Raw genomic sequence first — 21238 nt, forward strand, 5'->3', positions numbered from 1 at the left:
AAAAAAGTCAGAACTGTGAGAAAAATCATTGCAATTACCTTTCTTTTTCATTCAGTGGCAGAAACAAGCTTCCATATATTTCCTTGTGAGTCAGCCGACAGTCTATCATTTTAAAGGCGTCATTACATTGATGAAAGATTTGTTTGTCCTTTGTTATTGCAAGGCACAATTTATCAGTGCATGTTATTATAATGTATATTAATAAATTAGATTTCATGTTGACTTTAAGGCTGTCTATTCACACCAATATCAACAAGACAAAATAACCAATCACAGCAGAAAATAATGATTTCACAGCAAAACTTTTCACCAATTTCGGAGAAAATTCTGCATATACATTACATAAGCAAAATACAACCCAGAATGCATTTTGCTTTTGTTAAAGGTGCAGTTATGTTTATCGCTGCTCTGTGAAATTTTGCTGGGCAAAATCCAGTAATTTCATTAAGAAATAGAAATCTGCACAATCGGGAGTTTCGAACAAGGGCAGATTCCACACACAGATTTCAGCCGTGTTCAAGTTGGTCTTGCAAACTCTAACAATAGTAATACTCCCTTTTGCTGGTGAAATCCAGACATTTCAATAGGAAATTGGAATTTGCATGATCAGGATTATTATGTAAGGGTGAAAAAGTTCTCCACGCATATTCCGCCCGTGTTTAAGTTGGCCTTGCGTGTTTGCCGCGTTGACCAACAGAAAAACGCTTGGTTTGAAAGGAATGATTTCTGTGTGAATGGTGCATCATGCACCGCTACTCTATTGACAGTGGATAACAGACCTTTTTTGCTAGTGTGACTGCACTTTAATTTAACATACACTTAAAAAAAGTTGTTAGCAGTAAAAATTAGCAGTAAAAATCCATAATCGGTTTGAAAAGCCTTTACATTTTTGCGACTGTTGACAGTATTTCTCAGGTCTCAAGCGTTTCTCTTTTTGTCTAAAGTTCTACAGGTGTTTCCGCATCTTGTTTTGCTGTCAGAGGAGTTTAATGCAGAATGGTCACACGTCCATGCCCTCCAAGACCACAGTCATCCAGCTCAACCGTAGAGTCTACAGTAACACTATCGCCTGCACTGCCCAGATCTCCACAGGCATCCACAACTGCAGCACTCCTGCCACAGACAGATCCAACCCCCCAGAGGTCACCTCTTAACCGGAGCCATCCCAGACCAGGATGTGGATGATCCTCAACCCTGCCTTGTTTTATGGAATGTAACAGTCTCGTACCAATGGTTTTCTTTGTCTTGGCCTTTTTCATCCTTCTCTATCAACTAGACAACTCATTCCCTCTCCACAGTTTTCATTTACCTATGCTTCCTTTTACAGCTGCATCAATGAAAAAAAAAAAAAAAAAAAAAATCTTTTTACAAACAACCCAATCTAAATTATGTTATTTTATGGCAATATGTAAGATAAAAAAAAATATCCCAACAGAAAATGGTTCTATACGGTCTGGGAAGAGTGAGACTAGTATATTACTGTGTACATATCTGCTAAGAATTCATTTAGTCACCTTTAACACATACATAGAACAAGCATATTATACAGAATACTGTGGTCGGTAAGTTATTTATTTATTTCATTTTAAAGAAATTTATACTTTTATTCAGCTGATGTTTTGAACTTAATTCTGGCTAAAAACTGAGCTTTGCCAGCACAGGAATAAATTACATTTTAAAATATATTTAAAGAGAAAACTTCACAATATTACCCTTTTTAGTGTATAAACAGTTTTCACTGTTTTGATTAATTAAATGGAGCCTTGGTGAGCATAAGAAACTTTCAAAAATCCTTAACAAGCCCAAACTTTTGAAAGTTTAGATGTACTAAAAGACCAAAACAACAATTTATGATTTCAAATTTACTTCAATATTATTTATACTTTATTTAAACTGTTCTGCTGCTTTTCAAAATGTAAATAGTTTTTTTTTTTAATCTGCACAATATATAGTAACTTTTGTAATCTGCACAATATATTGTTACTTTTGTAAAGTATTTGAAACCATTTTTGCACAACATGTGAAAAATGCGTTTTTTTCCAACTTAATTTGCACATTAAGCATGATGTGGAATATCTAGATTTAATAAATTAGTATTTGCAGCCCTGCTTTTTCCATTTCTTTTATATATCCTTTTATTGTCTTTAACTGTTTAAAATCAAAAGTTTCTTATTGTTAATGTTTCATTTGAACTAGTCAATTGCTATTGTTGAAACTGTCATCATGAAGAACACGTTTTGACTATGCTGATATTGCACAAGGCATTGAGCAGTATTTCTTTTGTGTTAAATGTCTGTCATGCAAACTGTGAAGGACAAAATGTAGCCATATTGCATACTACTGAACATGTACCTGTCATGAATTATATATTATATTTGAGTGTTACAATAAGCTTTTTTCTTGCTAAGAACACTTTTTTCCCTTTTTTTTTTTTTGTTACCAATACCAAAGAGAGTACTTATCTGTTCCATCATACCTCATATTGTTCCATTTCTCCCAGTTATATATCATATGATGAGTTATATTGCTGTCTTGAGCCCAAGTCACTGATGTATACAAAACAAGAATAACAGTTTTAGAATAAAAGTAGAGGCACGCTGATCCAGAGCACTTTACGTCTGTGACAATGTTAGTGTTTCAGGAACAACGCAATAAGTAAAGATCCATTTCCACAGAGGGAACCTTCATCCCAAAAGATCAAAACACATTATGGATAATACACAAGTATGAAAGATTCACTTGGGATCCAGAACAATGAATTCTCAGAGGGATTTTTAAGAAAACAAAAACTTTCTTTTGCAACATGCTGAATGTATGCCTGGGGTTGAATAGTGTCTCTAAGGACTCAATGACACTGCTCGACCTTATGAACATCACTACCATCGCTATAACCCTGAAAGGATTGTGTATAAAGTGCCAAACACACCAAGAGGGACAATGTGAGCATTTCTGCATTTAAATATATGTCTATTTGTAAGCAGCCTCAATCTCATTAATAATTGTCACAACATTTCAAAATGGATATTTGCCTTTTGTCAAATTGTTGAGCCATTTTATTTGTTGTACTGTATAAATGCAGATCAATGTATGAATACCACCAATTGATTGCAGAAGTCTAAAGCCCGGGACACACCAAGCCGACAGATGGCCGTTGGGCAGTTTTTCTCTGTCTTTCTCAAGTTTTCTCGGGCCATCGGTGAAGGAGGGAACGCTGATTGGCTGTTCAGCTTAATGAACAAGTCAGTGCACGAGAATAATAACAAAACAGCGAGCAAAGAAATCAAAACGGCACAGATAGAAGGCTGTTCTAATGTTACGTCATCTTACCTGAGTGTTCCTTGGCGAATATTTCAATATTAACATGAGCGGAATGGAATAAAGAAAGTGTTTAGCAGGACTGATATTCAAAACGGTAATGGTTTGTGTATCTGCAGCGTCGGTTTTCCTTTTTGAATGACGACGAATATAGATGAATATATCTGCAGAAACAGACAGTTGTCTCATTTACACGCAGGCGCCGAACACGCATTCTAGCTGACAGTCGGCGGTAGTTCTCTCGGTGTGTTCAATAAGTGCAGCTTTTCCCCCCGACATAGGCAACGCGAGGCGACAACACAGTCGGCTTTCATCAGCGCTAGTTCCTTGGCGTCGATTTGGTGTGTCCCGGGCTTATGATTTATGAGAACCTGTCTGTCAGAGAGGCATTAACAGCTATTAAATGATTGTGAGTTGTGTTTGAATTCGAAACCTTATTTAAACCCTTTCTGAACCAGTAATTACAACTTGTTTCCCACTGTACAAAACTATGCATGCTAGACTTGCCACAATATCAATTTTCAAACAAATGTATCCACATTCAAACTCAGTGGTATCCGCTTAAGTCATAATGAAGTATTAAATACCGGTTCTGGGTCCAAGCTTCCTCTCAGTTTCATCTGTATTCAGTGAATACCATCTCAACAGTCATTTAAGAGCACCATTCATTTATAGCACACCTTTAACCCTTAAACGCATAACATTCATAAATATAAGGGTTAAGCTATGCTTTTAACAACATCATGGTGTACACTAGAGTCTCCAGGCACCAACATTTTAATGATTCAGAAAAGATGAATCACTGTCTGGCCAACTGAGATTCTGTTATGGAGCTAAACTAATAAAAATGAAACTGAAAAAAAATGAAATGTAATTTAAACAGGATTTGTTCAACCAACAATGAAGAAAACACGCGCAGTGGTCACAACACAAGGCAGTTTGATTCTAAACCTCAAATTTTGAACACATATTTTTACAATTTTTTCGCCAGTCTCCGGGCTCACAGTGTTCTAAACATGACTGTTTTAAAAATTCAGAAATGATGAATCACTGTCGGGCCTTAGATTTTGCTATGGAGATAAAGTTTAGGATCATGATTTTTCGCTATTATTAAAGCACATTGTGAGTGTATATTTGTATCGTTTGTTATTTGCTTTTGTCATGTGATTTACCTTTTGGACCCTGAAACAGTGACACAGGACTTCAGACAACAAGCGGATTACCTACGGAAAAGACCCTCATACACAGTGGAGTTTAGTAGATCTGTAGCTACGGCCGATTATTCCTGAGCCTGAAGCAATGTCATGTTGCATTTTATCAGCCAAGCTCAAGCTTTATGAGGAGAGGAGAGTGAATGATTGTAGATGCAAGACTTCCAGAGACACAAGGCATTGAGACTAAACAGATGTGCTCGGATCATTCTTTGTCCTCATTTAAAGCTGGCATGAAATGGAAATTCAGCATATCCTTGTTTTTATGTTTTTTTTTTATTATTATTGCAATATTTATTATAAATGATTGATCCGGAACAATTATTTTTCAATACAGTTCCCCCTCCCTCTCGCAGCGACATCTCTTCTCTGATGACGTGTTTTCTGGCGTGAGGGTGGGACCAACCTGTCACTCACATGACATCACAGCAATAGCAAAACACAACCATCCAATCAATTCTTGATGGACAAAGTATAAACCTGTCCCTCTCTGACGACTGAATGCAAGCAAACATTCAGAACTGCCTCCATTCAATCAACATCCGATGGATAGAATCAAGTCACCTCCCTACTTTTTTTTCACGATAATCCGTTACCCTCGAATGTACGTCACAATTCAGAAGAAAAGATCTATTGCCATTTCCCTTCCATGACTTTAATACACTATAATGAATTCTGCAACATCGTACATATGGTCAGAGTGATTTTGTTGGTGCTGAATGTGGGTCAGACTCTTCTAAGCTCTAGGTTGAAAAGCTCCATTGCTGGATGAAAACGTGAGGTCTCCATCTGCTACTCTCTCTGTGGTTTTAGCCAACACAGACTGAGCAAACATCCCACAAGCTCCTGTCAAAGCAGAAGTCAGACCTAGAGATCTGCAATAGGTCACTTTCCACAATTGGGGTGTTTTCACACACTTTTGGAGCAGAATTGATTTCATTTGACATAAGAGTTCAGTTTGTCAAGGTTTGGCTGATTAATGCAGTCTAAGGGCCAGATTTACGAAACAGGGCTAATTGGCGTGAGAGCGCAATTCCAAAGGGGAGTGGAAAGTTCTGTGTGATTTACTGACGACACGCAATGAAAGAACACAGACACAGATCGTTTCTATAATGACCAGCGCAATCTACCAAGAGCAGAGCAAATTAGCGTCTGGTTTAAGACTTTTTTTGGGGCAGTAAATAATGCTGCAATTACCAGCAAATTGATGAGCGCAAACCTTAGTAAATCACCTTGCATGATTCATTTAAATACTCTCCTCCCATAAATGTTGCATCTGTAAGGGAAACTCCTACAAATGCATATAAGGTCTGTCTGCATAAATAACCGTCCACGACTTTTCAGCGCTATTTTTTTCTTTTTCCACTGATGGCCATTTAGACTTCTGTGTACCAGGGGCGTTTCCTCCGAGGAGGCAAAGGAGGCAGTGTCTCCTCAAAAAAAATTGGATGAGAAAATAATCGATATTACAGAAATAAAACAACACAAATATTACAATGTGTGACATAGAAAAACGAATGATTTATACACGGTAACACTGTCCAACCTCGACACCCACAGGTAGTCACAGTGGGACACCGTTTCTCTTGCCTCCCCTGAGCCCATTGACTTTAAACAGACCCCCTAAAGCGTGCGGTGGGTTTGGTGAGAAAGTTGTGTCAATTGCGTGGTGGGAAAGTTGCAAAAGAGGCAATGCCTCTACAACCGCAAGATAGTTCGCAAACCTCTCGTCAATTGAGGCATCGACACATACCTGTGTTTGCGCATCCCCTCAACATCAGCGTAGTTTGCTCGCTGATGGCAATGGATGTGCACTGAACACGGGTTCTTCCATGCCTTTTTGATCTCATTGTGTAGATCAGGCAGGAATGGAAGGCTCACGGGAGCTGGAGCGTTATGGCTGGAAAGAAACCGTTCGTAAAGTCTGCCACGAGCGGTCACTTTCTTCATGCGCTCCTACGGCAGCAAAGCCTCACTGAGCGCGTTTAATAACACTCACAACTTATCATACGCGGGGCAGGGTGGCTGTGAGGGTTTGGGTTGTAAATCCTCTTCACTCTCATCAGCCATCTCCTGCTTTCTTGGGCTGTCCAGCAGAGCACTCGCTGTCAGATCAGATGTTAGTGACAACACATCATCATCCGGTAGCTCCGAGTGACGTCATAGGCTGTCGCCGTTCAATATAGATTGCCGTGGTTGGATACCTATTCAGACACAGGTTCATGTGGAGGGCGTTCCCCCATAGCGTCATCGACGCAGTGCGAGTTCCCTTTCGAAAGGGAACAGGTTACAGTCGTTTCTGCCACTCCTAAAGCGCCTCCTGCTGGCACCGCTTGTAAACAGCATCCTTTTGTGGGGCCTTGCAATTAATACAAGTGTGGAATTTTTCTACAATATTCACTCATGACAGTAAAATAGGGCATTCTAAGTCAATCTACTGCAGTATTTTCTCTCTCAATCAGTAGAAAATGTGGTTAACACCCAGTCATGCGTAAAAATAAAATAAAAAATACCGTCATATACCGTGAAACCGGTATCATTTTGAAAATATCGTGATATAAATTTTTGGTCATACCGCCCAGCACTAGGTTGAATGGGAGAACTAATTAAAAAGTAAGTAAACAACTCACCCAATTAGATATCACTGCTTTGTGTCATGTTAAAATCAAACTTGAAATGGTCTTCGACTTTTTTTGTGAGCAATCAGCTTGGTGAAATAAAAGGTAGCCTACATTTTCGTGTCTGTGACCAGTGTTTACAGAGCTTGATGACTGATGAAAATAAGTTGACTATTAAAAAGAACAGATCAACAACAGTTCAAATAATAAAATAAAATATATTGTTTAAATTGTCACTGGCTTTATTATTTTGGAACTTTATACTTTGGTTTAAACTTGGTTTTAATAAAGTATAATATAGTGTAAAAATACAAAACAGAATTGTATTTGGTCTTTATGTAATGTTTGTTTAACCAGGGAAATTTGACAACATTAATTTTAACAGGGACATGAATTTACATTTGATAAATCTACAAAGAAAAATACTGAGGACTTTGCCTCATTTTAAAGTCAAGTCAAGTCACCTTCATTTATATAGCGCTTTTAACAATATGGATTGTTTCAAAGCAGCTTTACAGAGATAATAGGAAATTACCGTAACAGATTGTTTAGGCTTTACAACAGCTCTAGGATAAAGTTATAGTCCAGCTAAAGTTGGTTTTGATTGATTGATTCACTTCCGTTGCGAAGATCTTTAGTTATTAACTTAGGGGCCGCTAACACAACACCGTTCTAACAGGAAAATCCTTAACGCGCTGCGGCCGCCCATCCGACACAAAACAGTGTCTGGTGTCTCGAGAACGCACTCCCTGAAATAGGTTCGAAGGTGCAAATGATTATCCGTTATCTCTGCGCAAACCTTAAACGCGCATGCGCATTACGTGTTCGATAGGTATGCGCGTTTGAATATAAATGTGCACAGGCGTGTAGTCCTCTACTACTGCACTCCACTGCTTGTGTACGTTTTATTAGAGCGCATTACTCATTGATGCGCACCTCTGCATAATTGCCTTCAGCAAGCAGCTCATGTTGCAATACATTCACAACCAGGGATGATTTTTCCGTATTTATGCATGGATTGCTGCCGACAGCACTAAAAGAGCAAGCGGCTGTGCGCAGGACACCCTCATCATTTCAGCCAGGGCTCAGATTAACACCTGCCAAGTGCTAAATGGGAGTAAAAACCAGTTAGTATATGAACTAGTGTTACTCAGAGCGCAATTAACGAATCAAAAAGACTGAAATTTAATTATATAACCATATAGTATGACAAGCTGGATATTTCAAAGTGAAGCGCACCACTGTTTTTACACGCGAGGAGCTCATGATCCAGTGTTTTCAGCATCTTGGTTTCTCAGCAAAAAATGCTCCACAGAAACATCTCTTCAAGCGCTGTGTATTTGAAAACTCAACATGTGCAAACCATTTACCAAATTTCGTAATGAGAGTAGTTAATAAATCTGCTGTCAACCAAATAGAAGCTTTAAGGTAAATATTTTAATATTTTAATAAATATTAGTATTGTCATTTTACTGTTGTCTAAAATTTGGATGGCCTTCTTTGCGCTTTGCTGATCATATGCCCGACAACAGACATGCACAAGTAGCATTCTGTGAGCACTATATTTTAGATTCAAAACCAAAAGGGCAAAAACAGTAGAGAAGTGAAGTGAATGCTTTTGATTGTGGCTTCTCGTTGTAACCTAGCTGCTTTGGTGAAGAGTCACTATTAGCATTTAAGGTAGTACTCACTTGATGATGGAAACATGACAGTTGATAGGCAAATAAAACATCTTCAAGCACAGATTTCTAAAAACACAGCCTCTTTCTTGGGAGATGGTAACAAGATGTGCATTTGGGGACAAAGTGTAAAGTAAAGGTGAAGTGTGCAATTTCTGTGGCACCAAAAAAGCATGCAATCAGTTTGTTTGAGCTGTCCGACTGGGATTTAAATGGGAGTTTCACCTCAAATACTGGAAAGAGTTTGGGTTGGGACTGTGAACGTGGTTTAAAAACAGTTATTTGTGCAATTTTACAAATTCCACTCTTGGATTTTTGAAACGGTAGCACAGAATATGGGCATGTGTGAGTGTGTATGTGCGGGTCTTACCTATGAACCCTGAGGAGGGTGGGTTGGGCTGAATGTTCTCCAGATTGTTCCCCTGAATCACATCCCATAACTGCCAGATGTATTTCGGGTGCAGGATGTAGAAAGGCTGAGCGGGGAAGTGCATCCTGTGCTCCATGTATGGTGTGAACAGGTTGTAGTCTGGATTTGAGTACCACTACAAAACAAAACAGTTGATACAAAAAATGAAATGTTAATGCCTTGTGTTATTCATTTTCTAAAAGCATCTTTTTGTGAATGAATCATACATGTATGCTTTTTTTTTTATTGACCTTGTACTGTTTCATCAAAATGTCATAACTGGTGAAATGCCAGACTTTTTGCTCATGTATGCCAGACTTCTCCAATCATTTATTCTGCTTAAACCTGCCCTCTGTTACAATTCAGTTTTTCCTCAATCCAATCAACAACAGGTGTATAAACCAAGTCCCAGCCATACTTTTTTTTTCCCTTCTCATAATTTGGTTCATTCAGATGCATCACGATACTGAAGAAAAGATCTGTTGCTACTTCTGTTACATTCCAACAGTTTAGAAAGCGTGGCCACTGTTGGGAAAAGTTACTTTTAAAAGTAATGCATTACAATATTGTGTTACTCCCTAAAAAAAGTAACTATTTGTGGCATTTAGTTACTTTTTATTGAAAATGATGTGTTATGTTACTTTTTCTCACCTGCTTGCTTGTTTGTTTTTTAAATAAAAAAAAAAAAAAAAAAAAAAAAAATCTATTTTCTATTTTTGGAAAATGTAAAGGCCATTTCACAGCACAATTGAAATGAATGAGCCTCAGGCTGAAGGAATTGCAAAATAAAAAGTACAGAAGAGTGCACATTAATTAAAAAATAAATAAATAAAACTTTGAGCGGTTCTGCCATTCTGGATTGAAGAAAAATAGAATGCAGGAGAAGAAAGTTCAACATGTTTCAGCAACAATAAAATTTAAAAAAAAAAATACAAATGTGATGTATATGCAATGTCATTTTTGCGTATTAGTTTGTTGAAGTTGATAATCGAAGGTAAGCAGCAAATACATTGTTTAATAAAGGGAGATTAAAAACAAAGTATAGTTGGGTAAATTACTATTATAATTATTGCAGGTTTGTGCAATGCTCTGAGATTGCATTTCACTGTTTTTATTAATTTTGAGTACTACCGAATCTGCGAGATGAGTAACTGCATGCTCACATTTATTCTAAAACTACAATAACCATCATGTTTACACACAACACCTCTGTACAATTTCTCTCAATTAGCTCTTACTACATTAAACAAAACCAAAAACGAATTAGCACAACGTTAAAAAAAACATATCAAAGGAATATTCTTTTTAACATGTTGTACTTCTGTTCTTCATAAACAAGAATTCAGCAGGTTCACTGTTCACTGCGCATTGTTCTCAAAATGCTCCACAGTTCCTGTGCTTTAAAAGACATACTATTGTATTGAATTTGAGAATTAACCACTGACCATTCAGCTCTACAGAGACTTTCCACTGCACACGAGAGCTGATGGACGGGAAGTCATTTATTTGCTATGGACAGGGGCTGTGGGGTGCCGGCCGTCTGCAAATTTTCGGATCTGATTTGAACTTTGGATGCGTTAAACTTGAGCGACTACACCTTATGTGACACACCGACTGGATGTGATGTATTCCAAATTATTTCAATCAGATCGGTGTGAGAATTAATACTTTGTTGAACTTTTCCAAAAAACTCCTTGATACATTTAAACACACGTATTTAAAACACTCATTAAAAATGCATGGTTATTAATACGTAATCAGTTATAATAACTATAAACATTTATACTTTGTAATGTCTGGCGTTTATTATAACAGACAGTCGTGTCTAAATGTCGTGTGCTGTGGAGAGGCGGCATTAATTACTGACCTTACTATCCATTCATTCTAGAGACAGCAGAAACGGCTTTTTATTGAAAGGGTTAATTGGATGCCCCGCAATCTAATTGGCTCCCAGTTTGTAAACGGGGTCACATATTTTGTTTCTTCTTTTTCTAAGGACTTGCTGTGAAAATGGTGCAATTTCCATGTCTCATCGAGCAATCGTCAGATGGCACATGTGTCGGGGACGTGCTGTTACTCTGTGGGAGTCAGTCATGGCAAAGCAGTATAGAGATGATCATCTATTCTGTATGTATCCCATAATGTCTCATTTACTGTCCATAACAAAGAGATGGATGGGATTGTGAATATCAGAAATGGCATAAGGCTGTTCCAGTGAGGTAAGGGCACAAAGGACAGATTGGAAGCATTTATAGTAATCTGCTCTTCCCGGTATCGTGGTTTATGGTTCACAGCGGTGTGTGAGCAGAAGCGCTCAGATCAGACAAATCAGAATAACCTTCCAGCATGGTGTCCAGCATGGTGTCGTGCGAATTGCAAATGTACCACATCACCTGCTCTCTGGAAACGTGTGGGAAGAATAATTCTAGAGATGTGATTGCGTTTGAAGACCTTAAATGTTAGAGGACATATTAAGCCCTTTTTACAAATTCTTGATTTTGTTTTTGGGGTCAACTGGAATAGGTTTTCATGCTTGATTGTTCAAAAAAACAAACAAATAATTTTTCACATCAAGTCATTTATCTCATTTTATTATTCCACCTACTTGATCTGGAAGACATTTTGCTGCCTATTATTTTTACTAAACTATTATAAAAAGTTTAGTAATGCTCCACAGGAAAAAAAGCTCTGATTGATTTTAAAAATGTAAATGTAAACATTCATGTGCAAAATTATTCAACCCCAAAAGTCAAATTTCGTGCAGAATTTTGTATTAAATATAACCTCCAATAAACTCTGCCTGTCAGTGCTTAGAAGCTTCTGTCACCACTCTTCTTCAATCTTGGCCCATTCCTTGCTTTAAGAAGCTTCCAGATCAATGATAATCTTTGGTTTATACGTTACCACTGCTTCAAATTTCACCAAATATTTTCAATGAGATTTAAATCTAAAGAATGTACAGGCCACTAAAGAACATTCTAACATTCTTAACCAAGCTGAAGTTCTAGCAGGAAAGTCCATTGATCATCAAGCTTCAGTCTCTGCACCAAAACATCACCATCTTTACCAAAAGGGCTTGAAACTTTATTGAATTCATGCTGTCCTTCATACAGTAAAGCACCCCCCTCCCAAAAGACTAGACCACCTGCATGTTTGACCATGGAGATGCTGTTCTTCTGCTCATAAGCTTTGTCCTTTTTGCACAAGACATACCGCTGATAAATGGGTCCAAACAGTTCCAGTTTGGTCACATCACTCCATAAATCATTCTTTCAGAACTCCACAGGTCTATTTGAATGGATTTGATCATATTCAAGTCGTTTTCATGTTTGCTTTAATGTTCTTCTTGGTCAAGAGCCATGCTTGTCTAGTGTTCTTATACTCTGCATTGAAATTTTTTTTTTTTTTTTTTCTTTCTCCATCAGGTTATCTTGCAAGTCTTTGGCATTAAATCGAGGGTTTTTCTTAGTTGCTCCGATCAAACATTGTATTCCCCTTAATGATATCTTGCGCTTCAACACCCTCAAAGGTTTTCTGGCACAACAAATGTTAAACTTATGAATAAGGCTGCCAGCCGTGTCTCTAGAAACTTTTAGTGTTTTGTAAAGTTTCTAATGGCCACAGACTTTCTAAATGTAAAAAAAACAATTTGTTTTTTAGTTTTAGAGCTCTTTTGATTTGGCCATATTTGCTTCTCAACTTTAGCACATGCATGGGTTAAATGTATGCATGTGTAACAGCAAAAGCTAATTCCATTTTGTTATAGAGCTTCCAAAGGCTTAATTGTGTTTTAACACACTTTTTTTACCATACAAATAAGTGACTTAAAACAACAGCGTTTAACAGGGATCGAATAATTATGGCATAACTGTATTGCAAAATTAAAAATGCTATAACTCAAAAGCATAACATTATAAATCACTCAATTTGCCACTAAACTGTTTTAGATGCAAAAAAAAACAAAAAACAAAAAAAAAACCCTTCTAAAATCTTTAGAAAAACGTACATTTGTAAATTATTATTACATTTTAAATGAGGATTATTGTGACATGTACGTTCACGGAAGAAAAATCAAGACTACAAATCGAGGTGTTTGAGTTCATATGCCTTTGGAGTGATTTTTCATCAAAAAATAAATAAAAATTGTGACAAAAGTACAATAGGTTCCCTTTCAAATCTTGTTGATAACTAATGAACAAAACAGCCAGTACTCACTTTGTGCAGGTTGAGGGTGTATGGAGCAGGATCCCACGCCACCAGCGTTACATTCTTGTACAATGAGCTTGTGTTAAACTGGTGCTTGGGATTCGCCAGAATCTGCAAGCAAAACAGACAATATGTTACACAAAAAGACAAACAAAAGAAGGAAGAGATACAGAATTGAGGCCCAACTAACTTGTTGATTACTCAGAAAACACAACAGCATCACATACTTTTAACTTAACCATGTGCAATGTGATAATGTTTCCAGCGAAGAGAAATTCATCAGTCTGCATTGAAAGTGAACATGCTGCACAAAACGCAGTTAGTTAAAACATTTGATGTTTAATATAACACAAGCATTCAAAAGTTTGGGGTACGTTTTTTTTCTTTAAACAAAATTGATCATTTTCTTCAGCAAGGATGCATTAAATTAATCAAAAGTGACAGGAAAGACATTTATAATGTCAAATCAAACAAATGCTCATAGACTCCTAAAAAAAGCATTACATCTTTTCAACATTTATAAGAAAGTTTTCTGAGCATCAAATGTTATTTTAATTTGTAATATTTCACAATATTGCTGTTTTACTGTATTTTTGATCAAATAAATGCACCCTTGGTGAGCGTAAGATACTTTTTTTAAATAATAATAATAATAATAATAATAATAATAATTACTAACCCCAAACTTTTGAATGGTGGTTTGCTGTACATTTTCAATACGCAGACATGTGAATATTTGATAACTATGTGGCAGGGAAAGATTATTACAAAAATAATGCCCTAAATTCAGTCTGTTCCCCACAAAAGCTGACTTTAGAGGACTTGCAATACAGTGCGTAAACCATTTTAACCACTTTTATAAAGCCTTTTTGGGCATTTTTTTTTTGTTCCATTCAGAGCCTGACAGCTCATGGTCTTTTCAAACTTGTATTACTGACTTTGTTCTGTGGGAGACAAATGGCACACGGGTGAGCCAGTGAGTGAACGTTTAAAACACTACTTTGCAGCTCCCATCTTGTTCCCATTGATCTGTTCATTCATGAACCGTGACAAAGGACCCAGCATATTTGACAACTTCTCTGGCAGCATGGTTTCAGGTTGTACCGGTGAGCACGTGTCCACTAGGACTGATGACTCAGATCTGACTGAAAACAAACACAGCCAGAGGACGAGCCAGAGGGTGTTCAAATGAGACCTGCTTCAATTATGTGGCTGATTCACTGAAAGTTGCATTACTACTAATGGATGCTGAAAACATCAAACGTTGCTCACCTGAGAGTTGATGATGCGTACGGTGGTTTTATTCCCAACGTCTCTTTCATAACCCTTGGTAGGAGCTGTATTAAACCGCAGCACTGCATCATGGGAATCTGGAGTTACAAAAATTGGGGCTTTAATTACATGGTGCCTCAAACTGAGTCACGTTTAAAAGAACAATGAATGAAGAGCAAAGGCATTTCACTCCTGCACATCTCCAGATAACAAAACCAACATGTCCTAAGAGAAAAAGAGAAGCCACTAACAACAACTACGTGAAAAAATAAAAAAACAATTCTTTCTGAATAAAAGGCTTTAGGCAAAAAAAAAAAAAAAAAATCAGTAAACACAGAGAACACAATGTACAAGAGTGCATTGGTGGAAATGTGAGGGTGCAGCGCTGGTAAGCATGTTCCTCACACTGCTCAAGCCTGTAATCTGTTGTTAGGAACTGTGCAAGCAGCTTGTTTAACAGCACAAAGCCATTTATTACTGGGTTCACCTCTGGGAGCTCTTTATTGATTGGAAATCTTCCATTTAATCTGCCGTGTGATTGAGTGACTTCAAAAGGTCATATTTAGTTCACTCAAAAATATGAGAACTGCCCTCCATTGTGGTTACCAATGTCATTCGGGTTTCCACCTACTCAAACTTGGTGCATCACATTCGGTAATGAGACAGGTTAGAATCAATGGTGTTTGGAACGAAATGACAATAAGACAATTATCATTTTCATGAAAATCTCATCTCTGCAAAAACTAAACTTTTCTTGTGTAAAAGCACAACATATGTAGATCTGATAACGATGAAAATTTCCCAGCTGCAAAAACTTGATTTGTTAATTGGATGGTGATAAATGCCAACAAAGAATGAAATATAATTAAAAATAATAATCATTTTAAACAGTTACTGTAAATAAAGGTTTGATTCTAAATAAAATATTGAATTAAATACAAATATCTAAATAAATACAAAAATATAATACAAATGAATACAAATAAACTTAATTTAACCAGTTGACCCACTTCAGTTTGCATATTGCACAGGCAAAGGGGTCGATGAAGCAAAGGTGTTTATCACAGACATTGTTCATGAGCATCTCAAGTCTTTTAACACCGCAGCCAGACTTTTGCTTGCTTTGTTTTTCTTCTGCATTTGACACCCTACAGCCACATATTATTGCTGAAAAACTCATTTTCATTTGGAGAACCAGCTGATTTCTTGGATATTTGACTTTCTAACCAATAGGTCTCAGAGAGTGTTTTCTGTTTTCCTCCTATATGGGCCATTCTACAGAATTGGTGCAAACTGCTGTCTTACAACCAAAAAACACATTTACAAAGCATTTAAGTATTAAAATTGTGGATGTTTACAAATATCCTTCTATTATCTATTGCTAGCTATCCCACAATAATATTTAAAATATCAGTAAGCTTAATATATATATAAAATCATAATTTATTGGGTACTTTCAATTAGGAGGTGGCTGACCCGAACCCCTAACCCTCAATTTCAACTTGTGAAAATGATATTGAAATGTTTTTTTGTTTTGTTTTTTTTAATTCCATTGTTGTTTTTAAAAATATCCTTTTGATTTCTTTTAAAAAGTGAAGTTAAAGAAAGTTAACCACACCCCGGCATTTTTTATCAGGAAATATTCCTGTGTCCCTCTCTCTCATAGCCTCTCTTTCATTGTAGATAGGTACCATCATTTTGAGGGAAATGTGTTCAAAAGTCTGAAAATCTGTGTGTAACTTTAAGGAACGTCCCTACCAAACACCTTTTTTCTGCAATTAAGCAAACTTTTTTTGGGTGTTATTCTTTAATTTTGTTTTTATGTTAACTACAGAACTGTGCTAGGTAACCATGTGCTGGTTATCATCTTTGAACTAGGCTCAAAAGTATCTAAAAATGTCACTACCGAAACAGTCACAACCGAAACGTGGTTAAGTTTTGGTTGTAACCATGTGCTGATTAACATCTTTGAGTTAGGCTCAAAACTATCTAAAATTGTCACTATCAAAAAACTTAAGTCATGACCGAAACATGTCATTCATTGTTTGGTAGTGACAAAAGGAAACACAATCATTTATTTAGGGGAAATAAACTAAATTTTAGTACAGTTGTGCAAATCATTAGTATCTTTTAGTAGTGTTTTAGTATGCGAGTTAAAATTTTGTAATGTGATGTGGTCGCTACCAAAACATTACCGTCACTACCAAAAATGTGCCGTCACAACCGAAACATGCATGTTTTGTCCAAAATAAAGTATATTGAATTATCAACTAAGATGTTATTATAGTGTTTGGTTCAATGTATATTCAAACTAATGAATCCTTAACTTTGAAATTAGTATGATTAACTGAATGCCTTTTACAAAGAAAGATTAGATTAAAAATACAACAAATCTTATAAATTACACTTGAAATATTGTTAAAATTGTAATTGTTATTGGTTTACCTGTGAAAACTCTTTTTTTTTTTTTTAAATAGCAAAAAATATATTTAAAAGGTAGATGCAAACAAAGCTTAAAAGTCAATATAAGCCTTCTTATCAAATTATTTGTTATTGTGTTTCGGTAGTGACAAATTTGGTGAGAGAAAAATATTCCAAAACTTTCTGAAAATACAATATGATAATTAACTGCACAATTACTATAAATGTGTACCTTGGATATTATACAATTTGCATACATACAAAATTTGTGGAATTTTTTTTTTTTTTTCAAGACGTTTGGTGTGACAACTCCTGTTTGGAACTAAATGTAAACAAGACTCAAGAGATGGTACAAATAAGCAGAGGCAAACGGCTATGACAGTCACTACCATTATTATTAAAGCCCAAAGAGATTTCTGAGGCGGCAATCTTGGGCACAATTTCCGACAATCTGCTGAAATTTACTTCCAACACAGATGAGTTTCTTCGGAAATGCCAAAAGCGGCAGTACCTCTTAAGGAAGCTCAATTCCTCTGGGGCTAGTAAGAACTTTCTCAATATGTTCAACTATTCCTTTATTGAAAGTGTCAACACTCTCTATCGTTTGTGGGTTTCATTCTATCAGCCTTCAAAATAGAAATGCTTTGGAGCGCATAGTTGAAGTCTGTTCAAAAAAGATCTGACTTTTCGTTAGGGCTCTTTCCACTAAATGCTGAGGTTGGCTGGCAGGATTTTACAAGACCCTTCTCATGTCCTGTGTTCTGTTTAATAGTTGCTCCGCTCAGGACGACGCCTGTGCTGTCCAGGCTTTAGGACACAAACGAGGAAGGCAAGGCAACCCTTGTTCCTAAAATGCTGCAGGTTTTAAACTCCCAACCATCTCTCACCCCTTGTTTATACCATGCCATGAATTCCCACCCTCTTACTTATATTTTGAATTGCACTCAGATATATACACGTACATGTACATATTCATTCATTCATTCTTTATTTTATGTGGTGACTGTTTTTAAGGTATCTGCCTGTAGCAGATTATATTCAATATGCACATTGTGCATATTCAACTAAAAATACTGCTTTCAGTTAAAGGGATAGTTCACCCAAAAATTTTAATTAGCCCATGATTTACTCACCCTGAAGTCATCCTAGGTACAGTACAGGTCAAAAGTTTGGAAACATTACGTTTTTTTATATTTTTGAAAGAAGTCTCTAATGCTTATCAAGGCTGCGTTTATTTGATCAAAAATATAGAAAAAAACAGTAATATTGTGAAATATTATTACAACTTAAAATAATAGTTTTTTATTTGAATATACTTTAAAAAATAATGTATTCCTGTGATGCTAAGCTGAATTTTCAGCATCATTACTCCAGTCTTCAGTGTCACATGTGACATCCAGTCTATCATATGATCCTTTAGAAATCATTCTAATGTTCTGATTTATTATGAGTGTTGGGAACAGTTCTGCTGCCTAATATATTTGATGAATAAAAGGTTAAAAAGAACTGCATTTATTCAAAATAAAAAAAATATTTAACACAATTTAACACATCCTTGCTGAATAAAAGTATTGATTTATTTCAAAAAAAGAAAAAAAAAAAAATTACTGACCCCAAATTACTGACCAGTAGTGTATATTGTTGTTACAAAAGATTTCTATTTTTACAAAAATGTGCTTCTTTTTTTTTTTTTTTTGTATCCTAAAAAAAGTATCACAGGTTATGAAAAAATATTAAGCAGCAGAACTGTTTCCAACTTTGATAAAGAATCATCATATTAGAATGATTTCTAAAGGATCATGTGATAGACTGGAGTAATGATCCTGAAAATTCAGCTTTGCATCACAGAAATAAATGATCATTTAAAGTATAATAAATTGAAAACCAATTATTTTAAATTGTAATAATATATCAAAATATTACATTTTTTTCTGTATTTTTGAGCAAATAAATGCAGGCTTGATGAGCAGAAGAAACTTCTTTCAAAAACATTAAAAATAGTAATGTTTCCAAACTTTTGACCTGTACTGTATATATGACATTCTACTTTCAGACGAATACAATCAGAGTTATATTAAAAAATGTCCTGGCTCTTCAAAGCATTATAATGGGAGTCAATGGGTATATTTTTTTTAGTCCATCAAAGCACATCCATCCATTATAAAAGTGCTCCACGCGGCTCTGGGGGGTTAATAAAGGCCTTCTGAAGTCAAGTGTTGCGTTCGTGTAAGAAAAATATACATTTAAAACTAAATTGACTAAAATAACTAGCTTCCAGCAGATGGCCGTATGCATAGATTTACGCCAAAAGAAGGTTTAATAGATTTAAAGGGTGTAATAGACTCCTTGACAACAACAACAACTTGAATTAATATTAATATCAAATAATATTTCAATAAAAAACCCAAAATGATTTAATAATTAAAATTAATTATCATTGATTGATTAACTATCATTAACTGATTGCTTAATATGTTTACTTAAATAACTAAATGATTTAAATTCAAGATGTTGTCAAATATGAAAGATAATAACATACTTAAAGATATACAATTCCATGTTTATAGCATTGATAAAAGTAATTGTAATGTCCTTTACCCATTACACAACATTGCTGTGGATCATTTTCTGAATACAAAAGTCAATGCAAAGCCAATGCTGTAGTCTAAAACAACAGTGCTATCTAGTGGATGAAAGGTTTACTGCAATATACCGTTCACACAAAACACACATTCATACATCTAAATCCAATGCAGACAGAGAGAGAAAATAGAGTGCATGATGAATAGACTTTTCCACCGGATGTGACGTGACAATGACTGCATTTATGAAGGAAGCCCCTCACCCCCTCATCCATCTCTCAGTTCAGCTGACATGCCGTTCATTGGCCTTCATCAACTAGCAATATTTTCAAAGCAGTAAATTTGAGTTTGACATTGAGCATGTCCCCACTACTTTGACAGAGACATCAATCTCCTGAGAGGATGTCACATCAGGAGAAAGAAAAAAAAAAAAGACCACATATGGCTGTGAAACGCTGAAATGCTGAGAAATTATATAGACGCAGGACGCGAAAAGATACAATGATAAAAGAACAGAAATCTGTCTGAAAATTCAACATTAGTCTGTCACATTACAAACTATAATGTATGTGTGTGTGTGTGCGTGTGTTGGAAAGACACTGCACTACCACTAGGTGGCAGCAACACACTAGGGTTCTTCTAGTGGTCTCAATTTCTGCCCATTTAAAAATAGTAAGTATAATTTTTTAGATAACAGAAATGGTTATCTAAAAATTTAACAATGATTATTATTATTCAAATTAAGAAATATTACTATTTTAATATTATACTGTAATAAGACAAATAATTTTAATTTACAGTACAACTGTACAATTACAGTACTAATTCTATATTAAGGCTGTCTTCATTTCTTCATTTCCAAACGTTAAAGTTACTATGAAATCAAAATTGACTTATTTTTAGGGCTGTCAAAAGATTAATCGCGATTAATCGCATCCAAAATAAAAGTTTGTGTTTACATAATATATGTGTGTGTACTGTGTATAATTATTTTGTATATATAAATACACACACATGCATGTATATATTTAAGAGATATTTGCATACATATACTGTATATATATTTATATAGTTTATATTATATATAAATATTTTTTTTTATATATATAAATAACAAATTTTTCTTAAATATATACATGCAAGTGTGTGTATTTATATATACAAATTTAATTATACACAGTACACACACATACATTATTAAAAACAAACTTTTATTTTGGATGCGATTAATCGCGATTAATATTTTGACAGCCCTACTTATTTTTTTATGCAATATTGCAGTAAGATGATTTATCCTTGCACGTCATTGTTTTTTCAAAAAATCCATGTGTCCTTGTAATCTTTAATAAAATTAACTTTCCTTCCGCTTGCAGTGTTTTTTTTTTTTTTTTTTTTGCTGAAAGAACCACCAAATAACAAATATAGGAATAATTAGACACTTACAACAATGAATTAGCAATGGATGACAGCATAAATAAAATAAAGGAAGACAGGAAATACAAATTAAGTATGAAATGCTAATGTT

At 35.5% G+C, this 21238-nt stretch overlaps 2 protein-coding genes across 2 annotated transcripts in view; one reads left to right on the forward strand and one right to left on the reverse strand.

Annotated features, from left to right (window-relative positions):
• The window catches only part of tmtops2b (teleost multiple tissue opsin 2b), a 61112-nt gene extending 59774 nt beyond the window's left edge, over positions 1–1338 (forward strand). The window contains exon 4 of the mRNA XM_079880458.1: positions 945–1338. Within this exon, the coding sequence (XP_079736584.1) occupies positions 945–1154 (210 nt within the window). The 3' untranslated portion in view covers positions 1155–1338. The remainder of the gene's footprint in view (positions 1–944) is intronic.
• st6gal2a (ST6 beta-galactosamide alpha-2,6-sialyltranferase 2a) overlaps positions 1–21238 on the reverse strand; it is a 76222-nt gene that overhangs the window by 3074 nt on the left and 51910 nt on the right. The window contains exons 3-5 of the mRNA XM_079880457.1: positions 14711–14808; positions 13448–13549; positions 9194–9368 (exon numbers count right to left, since the gene is read on the reverse strand). Of these exons, the coding sequence (XP_079736583.1) occupies positions 9194–9368; positions 13448–13549; positions 14711–14808 (375 nt within the window). The remainder of the gene's footprint in view (positions 1–9193; positions 9369–13447; positions 13550–14710; positions 14809–21238) is intronic.

This window comes from Squalius cephalus, assembly GCF_949319135.1.
Source record: "Squalius cephalus genome assembly, chromosome: 9".
NCBI lineage: Eukaryota > Metazoa > Chordata > Actinopteri > Cypriniformes > Leuciscidae > Squalius > Squalius cephalus.